Source organism: Anopheles funestus, chromosome 3RL, assembly GCF_943734845.2.
Source record: "Anopheles funestus chromosome 3RL, idAnoFuneDA-416_04, whole genome shotgun sequence".
Classification (NCBI taxonomy): Eukaryota; Metazoa; Arthropoda; class Insecta; order Diptera; family Culicidae; genus Anopheles; species Anopheles funestus.
In genome coordinates, this window is record NC_064599.1 from 82,609,961 (window position 1) to 82,633,715 (window position 23,755).

Here is a 23,755-nt window from a genome sequence, read left to right on the forward strand (position 1 = left end):
AGTGCTGCCGGTTCAAGAAGGTTGAGGTGAAGCGCCAATGCTATCGGTGCTACGAGTTTGGCCACATTGCCACTCACTGCCGTGGGAAGGATCGGTCAAGCAAGTGTCATCGATGTGCGGAGACTAAGCACTCAGGACCGTGCACCAAGGAACGGAAATGCCTCGTCTGCAAGGGCCCGGAAGCAATCGGGCACTCGTTCGGACAGCGCAACTGCCGCCAAGTAGGAGAAGGGGTAAAAAACCGGCCTCGTCATGATTAATGTCCTTCAACAGAACCTTAATCACAGCCAGCTGGCCCAGGACATGCTGATGCAGACTGCTCGGAACGAAGGCTGCGACATAGTGTTGATCGCCGATCCATATCGGATTCCGGAGAACAACGGTAACTGGGTCGCGGATCCGACGGGCAGAGTTGCAGCAGTATCGACAGGAAGATACCCTATCCAACGCATAATCGAGAATCGGCGGGATTACTTCGTCGTGGTCGAAATGCGTGGTATCGTTTTCTGCTCCGTGTATCTACCTCCTGTGGGGTCCGATTTGTCAGTGGAGGATTATCGACGCAAATGGACCGAAATTGCGTCGGTGATTCCGCGGAATCGGGACACCGTGATCGGCGGGGACGTCAACGCCTGGTCAGGAGCGTGGGGGATGGAACGCAGACACAACGATGGAGAACGAGTTCATAGGGGAGCAGTGGTGATGGATGCTATGGCATCACTTGAGCTAGTCTTGTTGAACCGGGGCAACCGGCCAACCTGGAGCAACAACAGTGGCCGTAGTTCCATTATCGACGTTTCCTTCTGCAGCTCGTCTCTTCTGGGGGAAAATAACTGGCGAGTCTGCGACGAAAATCCAAGTGACCACAATACCATCAAGTTTGCGGTCGGGAGGACGACGACGCAGCGTAACCTGGGACACAGTGCACAGCAGGCTTCGGAGAGCAGATGGGCAACCCGGTATTTCAACAAGGACTTGTTCGTTGAAATTTTGGGGTCACTGGACATCTACAACCGCACCCTCTTGGCGGACGAGTTGACGCAGGCAATGTCAACTGCCTGCGACGCGACGATGCCGAGATTGCCAGCAGCACGGGGAGGACGACGATCGGTGTACTGGTGGAATAACGAGATTTCCCAGTTACGTCGCACTTACATCGGGATGCGGAGAAGACTCAGGCGAGCCCGAACGGAAGAGCAGCGACAGGATCGCCGTCCGGCGTACACAGCAGCGAGAGCAGCACTGGAGCAAGCGGTCAAGCGGAGCAAGAAGGAGCAGGGCGATCAACTTCCGGAACAGCTGGGGCCCCACGGATTCGGGCCAGGCTACAAAATCCGGAGGCAGATGTGGCAAGGAGCCCGAGTACCGATGGAACGGGATCCAGCCAAGCTGCAGCACATCGTCGGCGAACTTTTTCCGGTGCAACCGCCCATGGAATGGCCCACGGCAACAGGATTGACGGACGAGGACACGGCACGGGATGCCGTTACCGAGGACGAGCTGGTGAGCATTGCAAAATCGCTCAATCCCCAGCGTGCCCCAGGAGACGACAACATTCCGAACGTGGCCTTGATTGCGGCGATGACGGCGTTTCCACGCGTCTTCATGAGAACGTTCCAGCATTACATCGATTCCGGCCACTTCCCCGTCGAATGGAAGAGGCAACGGCTAGTGCTGTTCTCGAAGGCCGGGAAACCACCCGGAGAATCATCGTCGTACCGGCCAATCTGCCTGCTGAGTGTTCTGGGAAAAGTATTGGAGCGACTCATACAGCGCAGACTTACGGAGCATCTGGATGCAACGGGCGGTCTCGCTGATGCCCAATACGGATTCAGGAAAGGACGCTCAACCATGGATGCCATCAACAGGGTGATTGCCAACGGAAGGGTTGCGCTCGACAAGAAGCGCAGGGGCGATCGACTGTGTGCGATGGTGACAATCGACGTGAAGAACGCCTTCAACACGGCCAACTGGACAGCGATCGGAGCAGCTCTGCAGCGAAGGAACACGCCACCGTACCTCCAGGCGTTGCTGCGGAACTACTTCACGAATCGCACGCTCCACTACGAAACGGATGAAGGAATGGTCTCGTTACCAGTATCGGCAGGTGTCCCGCAGGGTTCGGTCCTAGGGCCAACACTGTGGAATGTTATGTACGATGACCTTCTTCGTTTGGAGCTGTTCGGAAAGCGTGCGGACATTATAGGGTTTGCTGATGATGTGGCGTTCACCCTTATAGGGAGGGACCCGCAGGAAATCAGCAACCTTGCTACGAGGAATCTGGAGACGATCGAGCGTTGGATGGATGGAGTGGGATTGAAGCTGGCCCATCAAAAGACCGGCTACATGATCTTCTGCACTCATCACAACCCGCAGGTAGGTCAACTACGTGCGGGGGGACACACGATCGTATCCACTGAATCGCTCAAGTACCTGGGGGTCGAGCTCTGCCGCAAACAGCACCACGGTCGGCATTTGGAGAAGGTTTGCAGCAAGGCATCACGTATCACGAATGTCTTGACCGCTCTGATGCCGAATAAGTGTGGCCCAAAAAGCAGCAGAAGGAGACCCTTGGTTAACGTTGGGAATAGCATTGTCCGTTACGCGGCACCATCGTGGGGACGGACGCTTCTTCAGAAGGACGTTCACCGGACCACGGTTCAGAGGACGCACCGCACAGGAGTTCTTCGAGTGGCCAGTGCCTTCCAAACGGTCTCCTACGATGCCGCTTGCGTGGTCGCAAGCACTATCCCGTTAGTCCTTCTCCTAGAGGAGGACATCCGCTGCCACGACGAAAAGGTAGCGAGGGGAAGTCCAGGACCAGACATACGAAAGCGGCAAAGGGAAGAGACCATGGGACGCTGGCAACAACAATGGACAGCCGGAGCGGGGCAGCCGAGATCGCCGGGGATGAAGACGAGGAGAATTATCCCGGACATTATGTCCTGGGTAAATCGTAAGCACGGAGAAATTGATTTCTATCTCTCTCAACTCTTTACAGGGCATGGGTTTCTCCGGAGCTACTTCGTCGAAAAAGGCATCCTCGACGGCTCGCCAAACTGCCCGGTGTGTGAACACCAAGTGGAAGATGTCGACCACGTAATGTTCCACTGTCCACGGTTTGCTCGAACCCAACACGAGATGCAGCAGCAGAGCCACACCCGCTTGACGATAGAAAATCTTGCAGCGGAAATGTGTGCCAACAGCAACACATGGGAAGCAGTCCGGACCGCCGCAAGGACCATCTTCAGAAACCTCCAAGTGAGATGGAATGAGGAAAGTCCACCTACGGCCAGACGGAGACGACAACAACGCCGGCGGAACACGGAGCAAACGGGACAGCAACAGCTACCGCCGTAACCGCACCAAAGGATGACGACAACGGAAGCAGCAGCAGCAGCAACGAGTAACCAGAGCAGCAGCAGGAGCTAGACCCCACCGGAAGTAGCGGCTACGGACGGGCGGAATTAAGCAGCAGCAGCGGAAGGAAGGCACGAAGCAGCAGCAGCAGCTGAGACAACTAGGACGGATGACGCAGTAGCAGCATTGGAAAGCAGCAGCGCGTCAATAGGATGGGTGCATCGCACAAACGTTCCTGCATGGAGTACTACGCACATCAAGCGCATCGGCAGGGTTCGGATCAGGTCGAGGAGTGGTTTAGTTAGGGTCCCATCGGCTGCCGGGTCCGCTTCACGGGCCCAGCGTCACGATGAATCCCACATAACCCATCTCGGAGGGATTCGTTTGTAGCCGCAAGCCGCCCTTCGAGGTGGGTACCTTTTGAAGGTTCCCTCCCCGTTAACAAAAAAAAAAAAAAAAAGATGTGAGCCGTTCAATCGTGGACGAAAAGAATTTTGGTGGAAGCTTACAAAATTGGTGAGTTGTAAGGAAAAATTCCTTGAATCGCTTATCGAAGTTCAATGAAATGAAAAATTGTTGATTGAGTGGTAAAATAAGCACCGACCGACCATATGGGTCATCCCATGCAGAAGAGTAGGAACAGAGGGGTAGGGTTGCAGAATGAAAATGGCCCACTCGAAGTAATTGGGTGTGGAAAATTGTCTGACCCATGGGAATGGAAAAACATGGAGTTATAGTCGTATATTCACTGGTTTTTTTTTATGGGAAGAAAGGAAGATTATACGCATGAAGGAATGTTTACTGTTTAGTAATTTTAAAAGGAAAAATGATTTGCTTCATCCTCTTCAAGTGCAAACGTCTCTAAATCAAGCTGTACGAAAAAGAATGAAATAATGTATTTTTGCTGCAACAAAACCCACTGCAGCAAGAGAAACGGTTGTTTGCTTTTAATCAAAAACTTAACAAAGCACGCGCGCTTTCATTTTGTTTTGCTGAAACAGTACAATGGGGATTATAATGAAAAATGGAGAGAGAAAAGATCAAAAAAAGTATGCAAAACTTCATTTTTTTATTTTTTTTATATGTTTTAGCTGAAGTTATAATGAATTACTAAAGGTTACCATTTTATTGTAGAAAAGTGAACAAAATTTATGTGACAAAAATCAAGAAAAAAATTGTAAATTTAATCTTTTTTTCCTACACTGTGCAGTGCAAGGTAAAATTGCATTCCGACGAAGAAATAATGCATTTCTGCTGACGGTTGCACTCGCGATGCAACAACATGGCGCCCCAGTTGAAATGGCATTTTTGCACAAACGCTCACCCAGAACCGTAAGATTGCATTTGCAACGTTTCATTTAGCTGTAATTGTAACAATTTTTCACCATTGCTAAGCGACTGTGTTTGGAACGTCCATCCGTTTCGCTTCAAGCACAGTGTGGAGTGGTTGTTTGTTGTTAGATTTACACATTAATGGTAGGGTGTAAAGTGAAATTCGTCTGAAAACAATACAAAGGACGCAAGTACGTAAACGGTACGGTAGGGTGAGATTCGCGCTGTAAAGGACAACATTCGCATTGTGAGGAATTGTTTCTTTCCGGTTTGGAAGCGCGTCTTGGAAAGGTGTGTGTTTACGCCAGTGGCCGTCGAGTACCGTTTACTTTTCCCCGTCCCATTCACTCCCGAAGACGGAGCGGGATGTTTGGGAAATCGTTTAACTGCTTGATCATGAAAATCCGGTTACAGTTTTCAAACCGGGCGAATGCTAGTAAACAATCCGCTCGTTCGTGACTGCCTTACGTGGGGCGAGAAATGAGGGCGAAGAGAACGTAAGCAAATACGGTTCAATATTGCTTCGTGCACGGTGCAAAAGCGTGCCAGTGTGGTAAGAGTAGCAAGACAAACATTACTGCCCACAAACACTTTCACACACCGCGCACACACCGGTGAAGCGAACCATCTTTCCACTTCAAGTTCAATTTGTCCGAAATTATGGGCCCCCTATTTATAGGTGTAGTAAATTTAGAAGTAAAGTAAAAGTCCCCAGCCGTTTAAGGCCGAACGTTCATGCTAACGAGAATGGTGCACGGTGTGAAGAAACGCATAATTTTGCAGTCCAATGAGTTTTTGAACGATTACGCAGAACGATCCGTGCAAAATGGTTTGAGAAAAACAAACGTCGGAATGTTATTTTTGAGGAACAAAAAATCGATTACATAACATCGGGTGAAATAAAAGAGGGAAAAAATATAAAGTTTAAAAGTATAAAAATTCATATTCTTATAAAAGGCAAAAAACGCAGCACATGGCAATCTCAATGGAGACGCCTGGTACATCACGAAAATGAAACTGAACGTGTGTTTTAATTTAACACAATTATTAGGTGAGAGGTGAAAAGTGAAGGTGAAGGGAAAGTGGAAGTGTAATAAAACGAAGTGAACCGAAGGTGTGCAGCCAAAATGTACGGTTGGCTGCTGGCCAAAGGTGCAAAATGTGCAGTCAATCGCGACACACCACTCGCCATAGGGGTGTCGTCTGCACGTGTGTCTAGGTATCGTTCGGCTGTGCCGTTGACCGCTCATGACACGATAGATATATATATGTGTGTGTGTGTATGTGTTCCCTCTGTTTTCACAAACCGTGTTACGGTATGTTGACTGTGACCACCTGTTTAATGATTAGAATGCGAGCGTTTCGTTGATGATGGTACGAATATTAGGGAGTACCTTTTGTGCCACTACTGGCACTGGCAAGTGATTCTATTCTTTTCAAAACAATAGAATTTTGCAGCCTAGAAGCAGCCCTCACGTGGTTTGGTGTTGCGTGCTACTTCGCCCAGGTGTGATACGCAAAATGTCACCGTCACGTTCCACATAACCTTTCTTTTTAATGTTTTTAATTAAATTACTCAACTAGCGAAGTGAACGCGCAAAATTTAGCTGTGCCTAGGAGACGCGAACGCTTGATGTCATCCCATTCAATTTGCCCGCTCCACCTTTTTGGGGTGTGCGCGTGGATATGAGTTAATTAAATTATTAGAGACACATAAACTGCTAAACATTGCTTTTATCACGCCGGAATCACGTCGAATAAGTAAAACCACTAATTAAATCAGTTAGAACGGGTGCTGCTGTATGATGAATTGAAATGAATGCAGTTCGTTACTAGCTACAACCGCCGAATGAAGCAAGAAATTTCATGTTAAATGAAAGCTTGATTAAATATTAAAATTCAGCTGACATTTGCACAATTTTGAAGTGAGAAAGATTCATCTGCCACTGTCATTTGATGTGGTGTGTGTAAGTTGTTAAACATGTACCATATTGATGCGCTTTATCATGCTGATGTAAGCGAATTTTCATCTGATTTCCCTGCAAGAATTATTTTGTTGTTTTGCAGGTGATTTTAGTTGCCATATTACACTTCCACGCACAAACAAAACATTCATCTATTCATGCATTATCATTGTCGTGCCGGCAAGTAAACTAAGCTGTTGGAACCGATGCTGTGTGTGTGCCAAAGGAAAAACATTTTCCACAACAAAACAAAAAAAATGCCCCTAAGTCCGTGTCCGCGTGTGGCACGCACACGACACTATAAATCATCTCCGCCGGATTTTCCTCCTCTACACACGTATGGATGTGTGTTTGTATATACATATAGATTTAAGGTTTGTGTGCGAGACTTTTTTTGTAATAAACACAGCTTTCACGCTCGTGATTCGTTTTGTCGCAGTGACTGCAGGAAAAATTGGCGAATGCGGACAAGGTTTTTTTGTTTTGTCGCCGACCGGTCGGTATGTAAATCCGTTCGTGTGCGGCGGGTCTCCATTCATGAATTGCTTCTAGGGTCGCTTCGTTGCTGCAGAAACTCTTCTTCCGGTTTCCTGTTAGTTGGCCTGTGTTTTTTTCTTTCCACCCCGGTATGGGATTGCCTTTTTTTTTGCTCCTCGAGTATGTATGTGTGTAATGCTGTTGTTCCGCTCCATTTTCAGCGTAAGCTTTGCTAGGCTCAGCCGGGTTTTTTCTTCCCTTTTATTTTCCAGCGGCTTCATCTTGGGTCCTTCACGAACGAAGGAAGCATGTTAGCGAATAGGGTAAGGAACACGACCAACACGATGTGGGTCTCCATGAATGGGGGCCTTTTTTGTTGTTGTCCTCTTCTATCCTTTCCTAACCATGCGCAATCTATGACGTCGGCTTGTTTGTCAACGGCGAATGACCTCAATAATGGTAATTTAATATCGTGGATATTACAAAGAAATAAATTTTTAGGCGAGCGAGCGTTCTTGTTTTGCGATACTCGTCCGAAAGGTTGGCAGCTTAGCTGAATGATACTAGCGCATGCAGTGCCACCCATAGCATGTGAGCATGTAAGCTTTGAATGTCAGTTGCTGTTGCGAAAGAATCAAAGAGGAATTCCAACCCCCACCCAAAAGGCTTAACCTTTAGATCCCTTTGGGTATCGTCGGTACGTCAGCAATGAAGACATTCCAACATGACATTCAAAGATGAACCTTTACCCCTATTTCTGTGGGCTGTGTGGTATGTCAGAAGGTTAGAGATAGAGGCTACGTAACAAATCGAAAATTGCATATCATAACATAGAGATTAAGCTTACCTGCTCGAGAACTCCGAACCCGGTTACCTGGTTGCTCTTAACTGTATGAATGAGATATTTTTTTCCTTAATACTAAATAGTCATGTTTTCTTTGTACCGTGGAATCGTTTCAGATCGAAGCTGATCGTGTGTGAAAATCGAATGGAAAAACTAAGCAAAAGGGAGTTTCACATTAAGTCTGCAGCTGGCAAGGATACCGATGTGAGCAGGTTGCAACGAACTTCTACGTGGCACCCCACCCCGTGGGGTGTAAACTTAATTAAAATCGCTCCTTAGACACTTGTGTTGTGGGACGGTGTAGTGTTGTTCAGTGTATTGTTGTTGAGGTTATTTGTGATTCTTTTATTTTCTATGGTTTACGTTTAAATAAAAATGATCAAATGCTGTCAGTTGGCCGCTACGGTGTACAATTGATACGAATGGGAATAATAAGAGTGTGTGATATTCATACGATATTAATAGCTTTTTCTATCTTTTTTAAGTGAAGTGCAGTGATGTGGTTAGTGTAGTATGTAGTGACACGTACCGTACAGCTATAGGTGCATGAAACGATTAAAACACGAAGTGTGCAACGCGACGCGCAAGTAATGATAATTGAATTTTCACCAACCATCACCGAACCGAACCGAAGGGATGAAGCAGTAAGGGGTGTTTGATTCTTACTACACAATCCAACCGGTCCCAGATAACGCAATCATACATCGACCGTTAGTGGTGCAATGGTGTGGTAGTGTTAGTGGTTTCCACAAAAGGGCTTTTGTCATCTACGGTGACTGCGTGTTTCACGAGCAGAAATCAAACGAGCAGAAAATCAACCACTCGCCCGTAAGGAGAGAGCACGTACCGAGAGGCGTAGCAGCAAAAAAAGGGTAGGAAAGATGCTTCGCAATTGTGGCTGTTTTCAGCGGGCACGGCGCAGTTCCAGCTTCGAGGACTCGTCCTCCTGCCGGTCGTCGGAGATTGAGCGGGGTGGCGAGATGACACCGCACAGTGGCAGCCTGCTGAAGCTGTTCACCTCGAAGGGTTGGTGCAGGCAGTGGCGCAAAAGTGGACGCGGCATGAGCATGACCAAGATCGAGCGAAGTAAGTATTGTTGGGAATGCTCCTTGCCGGGGAGAGGCTTAGCTTTGTGTTTCAAGTTCAACACCATCATTAACCGGGGCTCGTAATAATTCCCACAGGACGTGTGTTTATATCTTGGGGTTTGTGTTTTTTTCCTTTCTTTCTCTCTGTCGGGGGTGAATCCGTTTGTGGTATCTTGGTTGATTATCTCCAGCACAAGGGATTGCGAGATAAGAAAAGCCATGCGTTGCGGGAATAGAATAAGGTTATGTACGTTCTTGGCGTCATCTAAATTGGATGAGAACGTTTTGTTGGTCCCTTGCGAAAAGGCGGATAATGTTGTTTCATTACCATTATGGTGAGATGGGCGAATGGCTTGAGTCTGACTGAAGGTAGGATGATTTTACATGGTCGTCATAAAAAAATATCGCCAAGTCGTAAAGGGTGCTTGATGATAAGGAACGTACGAGGTCGTTCTGTACGTGACCTTGGTATTTATCGTATCGCATTGTTCATATCATGGTTCATTGTTTGAAATGAATCGATATGAGTTGATTTTAAATTTCGTAAAAAGTGAGATTAATTGTACTAGGTTACCTTTGGGAAACAAAATATTGCAGAATCTAATATTTTTAATCTTTTCAATTCCCCTAATGGAACTCCTATTTGATCAGATCCGTTTTTAATCAGATCAGAGTACCTGATTTAACCATCTTTCCCAATGATACAAAAAAGGATAGCCTTTTAACGTCCCTTTTCGTTCCGTTTCCAAAGAAATGAAGTCATCTCAGCGTCACTTGGGAGATTGGGAAGCAAACTTCCTACTGTTCCGCTTTGCAACTATCTGGCAATGGTTGTTGTTTCAGTTTTATTGTTGCCTCCTGCATCGGAAACCTCAGCACATGTAACATGCACAATCAGGAACCGTACTGTTAGCCATTACCCGATCGTATCCTGCGGGAGATACAAGAATTCAGAAATCAGGATGCATTTGCCGACCCTCCGACCGTTGGAGTGGCAATGTAGCAGGAAATGTAAATATTCAATGTAATGCTCGTTACGCTGATGTTGACGAGATGCCTGCTGCCGGGAGATGCACGACGATGGAATGTGGATTTACAGCGCTGTAAAGTGCGGAAGTAATTTAATAAAGCCACACTGCCACACTGAATCACGAAATGGTACTTTGTATTGCAGCACAACGAACCATGTCATGAAATGCAATTTATGTATGGCATGGAATTTGAAAGTTTTGAGAAAAAAAAAGTTGTTTGAAATGTATTTTATGGCTCGCGCTGTAACCAAGTCCGGCTTGGTTGTTCATGGTTCATTAAAGCGTCTTCGACTGAAGCAAAAATTGAAGCATATCTAGATGCTATTTTGTGTACGAAAAAGTTAAATTGAATCTCGTAAAAATGCGTGGGAAACGGCCGTAAGTGCCGAAATGAGATGATGTCACTCGGGAACAATATGCGACCAATCAGAGCCCCATTTTCCGTGCAAGAAGTGATTTTATTTCACCCCCCGGGGAGTGGGGAAAGAAAAAGAAACACCCAAATAGTGCAATAATTTTGCCATGCAAACGTGACCTTCAGAGCGTGGAAGTTTCGGGCAAAAATTCGTTCCCCGAAGATGGGAAGACTTCGTGTTGTCTATCAAGTTCCGTGGCAAAATTCGCACCAAAGCTGCAACTTGGCAAGACGACAAAGTTTTACCCCATTTTTCGTGTTCTTGTGCTGGCGGACAGGGCTGCTAGAATGCGGGAAAATGACACACAAACGAAGTGAAGCGGAAACGAGTTTTTGTGTCTGCGACTGCCAAACCAACTTCTGCTGCTGATGTTGGTGGGCAGAGCGTTGTTCCGAGAGTGGAATTTATATAACATCCCCCAAAAGAAGGACGGGAACGAGAGTAGAAAGACACAATAAGCCATTAACTTTCCACGTAACTTTGTTTGTTCAGCTTGTTTTGGTTAAGAAATGGTCCGACCGACGGAATGGAAATTTGACGAACATGGAAAAGGTGAACAAAAATTATGGCTTGTGAGAGTGTAAGTGTGGTAGCAAAACTGAACAAAGCGAACGCGTTTGTTAGAATAAAAGTGCATTTCTCTGTGACGTCGTCACCTTTGCGTCAATGAAAAACGTTGCCGCAAAGCGTCATGTGTTTAGAAATAGGCGGCAAAGGAAATTATGATCGTCAACATGAGAAAAGCATATCCATCATGTGGACCTAGTGAAGTACCGTACCGTATCGTACCGTTTACCAAGTGTGTGTCCGACAATCAAAGCGGTCACTTAGGCTCAGCTGGTTTGCGAACATACTTGCTGCCCCTTCCAGATTGTTACGAAACATTGACGGATGAGAGGAAAAACACACACACACAGAAACACTTGGGTTTTCTTCTTCCTGACCGTTCCGTGGCATGAAAAGCGGGAAACTCATTTCCACGCAAACCTTTACGATTGTGGGCTGCCGGTATGTGCTCAATCAGGAAAAAAGGGGAGCATTTGGAAGGGCGTTTTACGCATCCGTCTAAAAGCGACCACAAAAAGGGCGCTACACACGCGCTTGAAAACGTTAGAAAGATATAAATACATTTTTTTCCATAAACAGAACGGTAAACTCATCAACTGAGAAGGAGCTGGAGGGAGGGTGGGAAAAGGTTTGTATGTTCATTCATAAAAATTCACGCTCATTTACTGGTGATGGGAATGATGTACTAAGTGGGCGCACGTTTGACGGGTCTGTTTGGGGCGGTTGAGAATGTGTTTTGGGGAAATTTCCGATAGCTATAAGGCAAAACTCGAATAAGGTCATTTGGTGTTTATCGTGTACAAAATACCAGCAAAAAAACCGCATAGAAAGAAGGTCATTTCCCAAGAAACATGTTTACGTCTGATGGGAATGAAACAAGAACGAGAAACAGGACAATCGTAATGGGATTTTCAAAGTTTTCCATCGATCCGGCCCCAGAAGGATGCTTGAAAGTGGTTCTCCAAGCAGGAATATATCATTCTATTATTCTTTCGTTCTGGTTACAAGCAAAAAAAAAGACGAAAAGGGTTCGTCCAATTCCGATCGCCAGGAAGCAAAAGTGTATCAAAAGAAATGTCGACAAACTTTGTCCGGCATCATATCCGGAGAGACGTTCTTGACTTTTACCTACGAAGTTGATTGTGGGCAGGATGCAAAAGCAGCCTTTGAAATGCTGGTAAAGGTTACCATGGGAATCAGCAAATGCCGCCCGGTAATTGATTATTCATCTGTTCATGTTTCTGTTCGGAAGGCAGGGTTTGGAATTTTTATGCAAAAAAGCCCTTCACTTGGATCTGCTTAATCCAAAAAGGGAAGGAAAGTACAATTTGATGGGAATGAAATTCGGATGAAATTATATCGTCCAGCGCTGCGGCATTCCCTTCAGGCAGAGCGGGAAAACATTCTTCAACAGGCGCACGTAGGGGAAAGTTAAACGAAAATTAATTCAAATTTTACTGTTGATTTCGAGCGGATGTCGAAATGGTCGTATAGCGTTTTTGATTAAGTTCGGCACCAGCCGAATGGCCGCTGTACTGTTTGTATTTGTCATTACTTGCCCGGAAGAAGTATTTTGGGCGAAGCTTCATAAGCTGAATATTTGTTGTGTTAGAGCGAGGGCTTAAAATTGTACGTCGATTTTAACTGGAAAACGCACCAAAGACAATATCAACTCGACAGTAGCATTTTGTTTTTCTTTTCTGGCGTACTATGTAAATTAACTGCGCTTTGAGGCCGCTGTGAAGGAATGGGAAATCGAAATTTAATTTAAAATTTAATTGGTTCATGTTTTCGATTTTTTTTACGAATTTTGGGTGGAAATGCCAAGGCAGGCTTAAAATTTTCCAAAGCTGAGTGTGTTTTTTTGAGATGAATAATGTTTTTGGAAAAGTTTGGATGAGGAATCAATTATATTTTAATTGCATAAACATTATTTTGCTCTTTGGAAACAAAAACGAAATGATTTCGCGAAACATATTTTCTACAACCCTTTCAACGTTTTAAACGTGTCAAACTCAAGCACCGCTGACAGATCTAATCTTCTGTAAGTAAAATGTTGGCTCAGTAATAGGAAACTCGTTAAACGGCACATCTCACGTTGCATAATTGAACGAACGTGGAAGCATCAACTTCCGTCAAAGAAGTGTGGGGGAAAAAATGTTCAACTACTTCCCCAAAACTCCCGAAACGTAAATGGATTATATTTCGGTAGCTTGTCCATTCCATTAGCCGTTCCGCGAAATCAGTGGCAGACGCGTTCGCGAGGCGCAAAATAAATCAAGTGAAAACTCAATTTCCTCCATCTGTCACAGTGAGTTTGTTTAATTTTCACCACAAACTCCCAAAAGGGGTGAAATGGTTGGGATGGTCCCATTCACCCCCTCGTGAAGGAACGTTTGGGGCTATTTCTTCCCTGCGCAAGAAAGTATTTAATAATAATGTCATCATGTAGCTGTTGTCTTCTTTCCTGCCGCCTTTCCTGCCACCCCAAGAAAGGTCACTTTTTCTCGTGTCGAGAAAAAAAAGAAATGTTTATGATTTTTTTTGTTTGTTACATCATTACAGTTCTATGCTACACGGTACGTTACGCTCAGTGGTATTGGGTTCTCTTTATTCGTACAACAAACGGTCTGGGGATTGGTAAGCCACTCGGTGTCATTCCCACGTTTTGTACGAAACAAAACTGTCGTTTCACAAATTTATGGTTACATAAAAACGCTGGAATGTTGGTAAAAAGGGAAACATTATGCTTCGAGCTACTATGATAAGCGGGGCTCCACGGAAGATCTCGAACCGGAAATGGTGCAACGAACATTCCGCCGGAAACAAGGGGTAAATGTTTTAAGTATGAAAATTATCGTACATCCGATGAGGGTTTGATAGAGCTTCATTTAAGGTAACCGTAGACAACCGTAGTGTTGCCAGCTGAGAAGTAAATTTTATGTTTAAAGATGGTTCATCGGATTTTTTTTCTAAAAGATACCACTTTACGAACGATTGCTGGTAAAGGTAACAGCTGAGATGGAGTGTTGAAGTTTGGAAAGAATTTAAATTTTGTTTTTAATTTCCAAAACAGAAAAGATGAACTCTAAGATGTTCATGAGAAAAATAATCTTGAAGTTTTAATCGCAAACATGACGGCTGTTACTCAGTACAAGAAGAGCATATTCTTAAATATCAGCTTGTAGATAATCCGGTTTGAGCTTATACAAAGCGAAGGAAGGTTATATTTTAGTTTGGTGTCGAGTTGGAAATGAAAGATTCTTCATCCACCAAACGTGGTTCATAAAGCGCAAATGCCCGTAGCGCGAAGAAAGCGTGAAAGCTTTACCGATCCAACATATTGAAAACGAGAGCAAAGCAAAACCAAAACGGGGGAAGAGTAACCCCATAAAGTGTGCACTCCCTTCAGGGAACGTTCTTTTGCGAATCGGTACGATTCCCCTGGTTCGTCGTCTTGCAAAGCTCATCGTGCAGCACACGAGTAAACGGAACGCCGGAACGAGCAAAAAAGAGGTAGCCTTCTGCATTATATTATCCTCGCGGTTTACGAGGAAATTACCGAGTGTGCTTTTCGTGTTGGTTTTCGCCGTTTGATCGCACGAGATGGTGAGGATGGTTTAATGGATTATTTCCACATCGATTGCAGGCGGTACGGTTGAATGGTGGGATGGTGGATTAAGGGGTTTGCAGTTGTTCAGTTCTGTTGCCTTTTCTCATGATCGGAAGGCATGGGAGAATGAACAGGTTTGGTGGAGCCAGGCAGGCGTAACGTTTCTTTTTGAAGATGAAATTTCAAATTGTAGAATCATGAAGATAGGTTTTGCAGCATTTTTACTCGAATTAAATTTACATCGATTAATAGAACGATTGGAAAGAGATGTCTCTTACTGGGATGATTTCTATTAGTAATTTGTTAGCTTTAGCAAAACATTTTCTTGTGGTGGAATTTGTACATGAAGTTTCAATTAAAAAATAGAAATGCTGTTTGAGTTTTCCGCTAAGCAAAAGATAGTAATAAATCACACGATGCTCTTCTTTCCTACAAAATGGTAGACATTTTAAATTGGCAAATATCACGCAATCGAAACATTGTAACAATTGATTGTAGTTACAACACCGAACTGATGTCAGCTCGTCAGTACCGTGGAAGAATCAATGGTGTCGTGGGGAACCATATCGTCGAGCTTCGAGGTTGATCGCTCATTATTTGATTCCTTCCTGTTTTGCTCAATCTCGATGGGCAACACGCGGTCGTGTAGCTGTTATTCGATAGATTCCGAAGCACGAAAAACGAACGAAACCGTTGCGTACCAATTAAATACAATTTCCTACAAAAATTTTCCGCCAATTTCTATCCCTCGATTCTCGGTTTGGAATGCCGATTCGAAGGGAAATAAATGGATTTTATCTGGTAGCGTGCGTTGTACCGGAACGTAACCTCCGTCTGGCGTGGTTACGGGGCGTTACGATTTGGTTTAATTTGTGTGTGTGATTAAATTTGGGTTTGTTTCGAGCGGTAAAGGAAAGTTGATGCCGGAAGCAGTCGTTCAACAAATCAAATAATGCGATTTGATGGAGGCGCCCAGTATTTTATGTGGTTGATTACCGAAAATTTGAATTACTTGTTGAGATGGTATTTTTCGTGCAATGAACAAGCGTAGGTAGTGTAATCAGATAAAAGGTTCAAAGGATGTTGGTAATAAAGTGAAATAATAGTGTTAATATTAGGTATCTCATTCAATTTTGTCTATGAAATAAAGATAATCTCGTTTGGCCTTAAAAATGGTCCTATTTTCAATAAAGCTCGGCGCTAGAACTACTCACTAATACTTATGTTTTTTAAATACAATTTATAAAATAGTTTAGCTTAAAAAAACAAAGAGTAAGTAGAAAAAGGATTCAGTTTGCTTTTGCTCCACTTGACGCAGGCACCCGTAATGTACGATCGTTTGCAGAAACTTCGGTTGGTTTTTTTTGCACTGCAACGCCACTTTATCGCACTTCTACGCTATCGTCAAAACGGTAAATTAGCATAATCTCTGAATAACGTGTAAATACGACTGGCGAGTGAGTAAGAATGCCATGACACGCCAGAAGAACGCATTTCGTCAGCACTTTTCTTGATCCGCCCTTTATAGGTATCCCTTGGAATGTTGATCCCACCCGTGCGCCCGTTGGACAAATGGACGGTTGCAAATGGGGTAGTTTGCTGCTTTTTTTCTTCGCCACCGTTCTTCAGCGTGGTGGATTTAATAATGTACACTTCCATGGGTGGTTTGAAATTGCTCGCCTCGGTACGCAATCCTTTTTTTTCCTTTGCTCCCTGTTTGCGGAAACCGATTTATTTCCTGCTTGATTGTAGATGTTTTGTGGGCGAAGGCGCATGGAAATGCAGACGTATGGGGATGTTTCGATACACCACAACACGGCATTGTTGCGGTATTATTTGACCCGCTGCCTTAGAAGCCTGCTGATGGCTATCCCCTGGTCAGGCGTGTGCATCGTAATGACTCCTCTATTAGCATAATTTCGTATTCATCGGCAGTAGAGTGGGGCTCTAGGGGTGGACGGTGTTGATGTAGCAAAACACACTCGAGCCCTTCCATAATCCTTTCATCTTCCCATTCCCTCGCCTTCCCGCAAGGTGGCATGGTGAGTAGATAATTTAGCGGCCCCCATTTGGTGGTTTTGCAGACATTTGCACAGCATAACGTACGTTGACGCAGGCCGTACCTCAAACAACATCGCATGAAACGGTTCGGTTTGGCTTTGTTAGTTCGTTTACTTTTACCGATTACACGCTGTGTGGGTTTGCACTGTCGGTAACTGTCAGACCGTGCTAGTCATCCATTTTGGAATCCATCAAACAGAGCCACAAACACTCGATTCTGGGTTGTCGGTTAGTGGTCAGCTGATGCTTCTGACATGTGTGTGTGTTGGTGTTTGGACTAAGGGAATCAAAAGGCTTTAGCTCGATTTTTGACGTACCTTTTCCACTATGGCATGTGATTGTGTGTGTCCGTTGTGGTTTACCGTTTGCCGTTAACCATGCGTAGGTACGGCTTCCGGAGCGCCTACCCGATGGAGGCATAAATTAGATTTAATTCGATGTTGTCACGGGGTAGCTTTTCGACCGAATAACAAATCCTGCCATACGAACTAAGAGTTTACGAATCTTCTTGGAATTGGTGTACCTTTCGTTGTATCCCAAAGAAACGTAATCTTGTTTTAAAAGAGAAGATTGAACCTCACATTTCATTAATTTAAATTTCAGTTAGATTATTGGAGACAGGGATTTTGCAATTTTCGGGAAGACATTCCAAGAAACTAGTGAGCCGAAGATTTTCTTGTGAAAAGATACCTTTTACGCTAGTCCTATCTATCTATCTTTCTTCTATATCTATAAAACTCTCGTGTCGCGGTGTTAGTGTGCAAACTCCTCCGAAACGGCTGAACCGATTTGTATGAAATTTTCGCTGAACGTTCGTTAGGTATGAGAATAGGTTTACCGCTACTTTTCGTTTCGCTAGGTGACCTCTGGCCAATATTATGCTTATTTGCACCAATTCGCATTAAAATAAATCAATTTAATTTTTTTTGCCAAACTTCTCAAAAAAATGGCAAGGCTAATCAAAAAATTGATTATCCCTGTCTCCAATAATCTAGCTGAAATTTAAATTAATGAAATGTGAGGTTCAATCTTCTCTTATGAAATTTTCGAGTTGAAAATTTTTTTTAATTTTTTTTCTGATTTTCTATTCTTTTTTTTGTTTAAAGCAATATTTGAGTGAAAATAAACTTATTTGCACCAATTGGCATTAAAAGAAATCAATTTAAATTTTTTTGCAAAATTTCTCAAAAAATGGCAAGGGGTAAGCCTTATGAAATTTTCGAGCTGAAAATTTTTTCAAATTTTTTTTTTGATTTTTTATTCTTTTTTTTTTAATTTAAAGCACTATTTAAGTGAAAAGAAACTTATTTCAATCATTTCGCATTAAAATAAATCAAGTCAATTTAACCACCTCTAAGGCCATGCTGGCAATTTCTAGCTTACTTGACTTATTTTTACCACATAGTCGGATAGTCAGTCCTTACTACAGGGGGAACCGTATAGATGGGAATTGATTTAATTACTTATCTATACACTTCCCTCTCAAACCCATTGTAATTGATATTAAATGAAAAATAATAATAAATATAAATAAAAATAGTAATAAGCGTTACTTAAAATGAATTCACGATGGTATCCCATCGTTCGTCAAATGAGACAAGTTTTAAATACCGAACAATCCGTTTACACCCTTAATTAAGCTTCTTCTGTTACGAAACTCCCTAAAAGGCTAACACTTTTCTGCTCGCGTCTAATCTAAACGCGAGAGCAATTTAAAGTTCAACATCAAAAGAAAAACATCAAGCAAAAGGTGTCAACGGATAGCGAACGTTTTCAATCACTGTCTGAAGGCTAATGAACGTCGCCTAATTAAACCTTGTTGACCTTTCCGGTGTGGGATGATAACCAACAGCCCTGTGTATCAGTGGGCTGGTGATAAATCGATAGAACTCCCAAGAGCAATTGATTTAATTAAAAACCCGTAAAATGACTTGGTGCAGTTTTTCCTACCATGCTTGCCCGGGCCACTTTTTTCACTTCACGGTTCTCGATGCCATTTGTTTGTTCGTCTCTTGTTTCGTGATTTGAAAAGTTGATAAGGAAAATATATTGACGGTTGAACACTTGCGGTGGAACGGGCCACAAAAAAAGGATTAACGTAAAGTGATCGGAATCGGTTGATAGGAGAAATGGTAGAAAATACTTTACCATTTCCATTCGTGCAGTTGTGCTCGAACGTTCAGTTTAATCTTTTCCCCGCATCTTTGGCCTTTTAACGTTTTGCGGAAAGTTGTGCTTCGGTAACAGGCAGTACAAAATGGATCCTCGGAAGCTTATCATCTTACCTTTTGAGCATATCGGAACGCGGTATGACTATCTAATCCGCTTATGTGTACGATTGAATGTGGTAAAGGAACGCTTTTCTTGGCGCATGTTAAGGGTCGCAAGAAAAGAAATACCTTCTACACGGAAAGCAATGATGTACGTTTGAATCGATCTTGGCTTCACTTTAAGGCTCGGTGGATTGGTAACAAATCAACCCATGTAGGAACGACGGCTCTTTGGCTTAGCAGCATAATCCATGTGCAAGCAATTACTTCATTCTGAGCTCATAATGTGCACACAACAAGCATTGAATTAATTTGTGCGCACGAGTTGCTGAAGATGAATGTGTAAGCATGTTGGTGAATTGATTGTCTATTTTTGGCATCGGAAAAGTGTACTTACAAGCTACCACGCAATACCAAGAAAAAGATTCAGGACGCACAAGCCGAACGTAGCGTTTCACGCCATCTGATATTACTGTAATGAGTTCTGGGAAGTTTTGTGCTACTGAAAACACCTGATCACATTGCAGAATTGGAAGAAGATAAATGGTAACCCAATTTAATACATTTCCAGTATAAGAAATAATTATTTGTACGAATTCTACCAATAATAATAGCAAAAGTGTTTAGTAAAGATAATTTTCTTTTCAAGAAGAAGTTTGGTTGAAGAAACTTATCACATTTTCCGGTTTTGTTGTTATGCTGTTGTACCATAAGAAGGAAAAGTTTTCGTCGAAAAATCCACAGTAAAATCGTAGATGGGAGACGATGTAAGCTCATTGCTGTCCTAGTCGATGAAGATACTTCCCTAATTTGGGGGTTTGTCACAAAGATCTCGTTCGTTGGAAAGTGTACGTTCCTGAAGTGAAAACTTTGCATCGAATTCATAGTTTGCCCTACACTTCGTATGGCATTTGCATCTCTGTGAAGCTAAATGGCAGGGTTACTGTTACGCATTGCTGGAAAGTATGATACAAATGTGTCTAAGAAAAAATCACACTCCATATTATTTAACTAACGTTTATATTAATACAAAAGAAAATGTTTAATTATTTTAAAAGTTACAATACTTCTTTTTGCTATGCCGACCCCTGCAAAAGCTTAGTCTGATGGATGATAGAAGCTTCTCTCTAATTATGCCATTTGAGCAGATGGAAATGGAAATCTTTTCCCTCATTACTATGCTGTGGTTTTTGTAACTCGATTAAATAATAGCAGTAAAAGTTTTCCTTCTGTGGTATGTTTTCCTCAAAGAAAAAAAGCTTTTTTCAAGCTACACAAATCCAAAAGACGAGCTTTTTTGACGAGATGCTATTTTTCTTAATCTTTAAGGTGAAAAATAGAAAACACCGGAATGGTACAGAAGAATGGGGGAGGATAAATTGCCTCCTACCCGGTCCGATCCGTCAGGTATAATTATTTCTACACGCATCAGACAAAATAAATGACATCGCTTCCGTACGTAGCGTGCGGCCAATGCCAGCACCTGTAGCGGGAAACGTTGCTCTCCGAGCTGAACGTTGCAACCAAATGTGGGACCATGTTTTAACGCGCGTAGGCTCAATTAATGAGCTTCCAGCGAGACTAAAGCGTCAAGTAGGACACGATGATGACGAAAATAATGATAACGATAATGATGATACCGTTCTCGCCGATGGTCGACCGTATTGCCATCGCCGAAAATGGCGAAAAGCATGAGCAATGGTTTTCCCCCCGCTTTGGATCGTTGTTCCTTCGTGGTGCTTAAAGATCACGCATCACTTTACGGGTTTTTTGGGGGGCGGCGAGTACAAGCGGAAGTGAGAAAGGACATGGTAGCTGATGGTAAGTTGTTCGGGGTCGTCCTGTTTAATGAGTTTTTAATTGGAATAAATTTGGCCAGAAGCTCAAAGACAATAAATCGTGTCCGGTTCAACGCCACCAATTCCGCTGTCGATGAATCCGGCCACCGTCACTGTGTGGATACGCGACCGTCGGTATGCCGGTTGGTTGACATAAATTAGAAAATATTTATGTAATCATTTAGCATCTTGTCCGGGGGAAAGTTTTGGCCCAACTCTTAGGCAATAGGGCGCCATCGTTCCTGCTAGTGTCATTGGTGATTCAGTTAATCGGAAAAGCGGTGTTTCTAATTTAGACAAATTTCATACCTTAAAAACTTCGACACGAGCAACTGTCTCGAACGGCGTTTCGATATTTATGGATTGCAAATATACGCGATACAGATCAATAATTGTGATTCATTTATGCTGGTGCTATCATTAATCAGGATGTTTAGCACGGGTCTTATGCTTGTGTGGGTGTGTATCTATAAGGGCTTCTGAAGTTAGCAAGTTAGAAACTGATAAAAAAGGACACCGAAGTCGCCTTGGTGACAGAAAAGTTTAATGAATTCAATAAATTATGCGCCGCTGCGTTTTACGAGGAAGAGAAAAAGTTTGGGCAAAGTTTTGGCACGTTTCTTTTTTTTTGTAGTTGCTGTTGAAAGTACATTGTCTATTTCCCAGGCAGTTCCTTAACCCAGCGGAAGGGTCGGTTTCTTACAGGGAAAAATATTTAAAGGTAGATAATGTATTTAAAAAAAACACAAGCATTTATTCATCGTTAGAGAGAAAGTTTCCTATCTCGGCAAGAAAGGAATCCATTTTATCCCTTTTTCCCAGTATCTGATGAAAGTTTCCCTTTGTGTTTAAATTTGTTTTCATTTTCCGGCTTTGTCAAATCGACCTACAACCGACGGGGTTTGCAGCAATGAAGGCGGCCATTCTCATACAGCGCTGGTATCGACGGTTTCTAGCCCGGATCGAGATTCGGCGACGTTACACGTGGACCATCTTCCAGAGCATTGAATATGCGGGCGAACAAGACCAAGTACGGGTGAGTAAAGGGAGGGGTGGCAAGGGTCGTTCTTAAGGAGAAAAAAACGAATACACATGATCACCTACAGGGTAGAGGCTAATGAGAATTCGTTCTTAATCAACAAAGTTTCATGGCGCTTATGCAGGCATGAAGAAACCGGATTATATGGTCGCGATATAGTTTAATCGAAGGAATTAAAAAAAATCTTTTTTTTTACTTTCATTGTTTTTGGTTCTTTATATGTTGAAAAAGCTGTTTGTTTATTAATTTAAGATTATTTTGCCGTTTTTTCAATGCTTGAAATATGTTGTACATTTCTTAGAAATGAATGGCTCAGTTTCATCAACCTGTGAAAATGAAATCCATCACATTACGTGGTTAATAGCGAACTTCCTTCACACGGGGTGACCCCCCACCAGTGTGACTGTAGACGTTGCACGCGTACGAACTTGCATCGTGCGCTTGCCGGTGTACCGATATTAATAATGAAATTGGCTACACTTGAGCACGGTTTTTAGTTGAGTGGATCAAATATTTACCAAGCTGAGCTGCACGGTACGGCACTAGCACGGCGGCGTGCTTTCGCTGGAATACGAAGCACTATATTGATTTTAAATTAAGCCCCACATCAGTAAACGTCCGCTCTGGGCGGGCTGGTCTTGCAGTGTAACCACTGCACGTATCGTTCAACCGATGCACGTGCATGTCTCGTTTTGCAGTTGAGCGATATTTCTGTTCCGGCTGGATAAACTGTGGAAATGTGTTATGTTGCTCGTAACAAAGTAAAGTGTTGATCATGGCGATAATGAATCGATAACCGTGCGCCGGTAGGATACATTTTTGTGGCTGAATTCCTGGCAATCCTGTACATGGGTTGTGGAGCATAATATAGTATGAATTTTCTCACACTTACCTTCTGTTTTCAGCTGTACAACTTTTTCAACGCACTACTTACGCACATTCCAGAGACTGCCGGACGTCCGCTGGACTCGCAAAACACATCCCGGTCATCGTCCGCAGGTAAGCCACGGGACACGCATCAACCACGGAATCTGGGCAAGAGTTCCACTTCCCAATATATATGAGAGTGTCTGTCTGTGTGTGTGTATTTGCGTGAGAGTGGGATTTTTTCTTGCTTTTGTTTGACATGCTTAAGAAGAATGGTACATAAAACAAATGCTGGCATTACTACTTCCCTGCTGCAAAAAACATAAACAAACTAGCCAGACAGCCCGAGTCAGCACTATCAAAGCAACGGCAAGCAGTAAAGCAGTCCTTTAAAAAGCATCAGGCAAAATCGCAAAAATCTCACCCATCTGCGAAAGAAGTACTGGTCATTGGTCGCAATTATCATAAACAAACCTGACATTTTTTTCGGTCTGGTGTTATTTTTATTCTTTTTCTCTTTCTCTTTTTCCTTCTCTTTCTCACTATTTAACTATCACTCTCTCTCTCTCTCTTTCTCTCTTACTGTACCGATGGTTTCTGCTTAATCTACTTTCGAATCCCGTTTTGATATGTTCACGTTGCACCTACAATTGTTTGTTCATTTTCTCCATAAATCGATTTTATTTACAATTCCCTTCGGTTATTATCCGCTGTTCAACTCCACGGTTGGCTGCACTATCCCTTCGTTCCGGTTTGGTTCTTTGTTTTGAATAATCTTTGTTAATCACCCCAAATTACATGCTATCACTGTCCCCGAAACCGGCTGGCCAAATCACATACTCATCGCCATTACCGTTGCCTAACAAATACAACAAACAAACACAAATTCCAATCCTGGCTTGATCGACACTGGTTTATGCTGGCAATTCTATTACTATAAACACATTTACACTACATACCACCACACCCCAAAATACCCACCCACCCA

The 23,755-nt window shown here is 43.4% G+C and overlaps 1 protein-coding gene across 12 annotated transcripts in view; it reads left to right on the top strand.

Moving 5' to 3' along the window:
- Window positions 1–23,755, top strand: part of LOC125771780 (serine/threonine-protein phosphatase rdgC) — a 44,138-nt gene that overhangs the window by 5,745 nt on the left and 14,638 nt on the right. For 5 of the 12 annotated variants that reach the window (XM_049442824.1, XM_049442812.1, XM_049442815.1 and 2 more), the window contains exons 2-5: window positions 8,094–8,181; window positions 8,463–9,063; window positions 21,770–21,897; window positions 22,806–22,899. In XM_049442824.1, the coding sequence (XP_049298781.1) occupies window positions 8,859–9,063; window positions 21,770–21,897; window positions 22,806–22,899 (427 nt within the window). In that variant the 5' untranslated portion in view covers window positions 8,094–8,181; window positions 8,463–8,858. The remainder of the gene's footprint in view (window positions 1–8,093; window positions 8,182–8,462; window positions 9,064–21,769; window positions 21,898–22,805; window positions 22,900–23,755) is intronic. The other 7 variants (XM_049442813.1, XM_049442814.1, XM_049442818.1 and 4 more) reach the window with 2 other exon arrangements.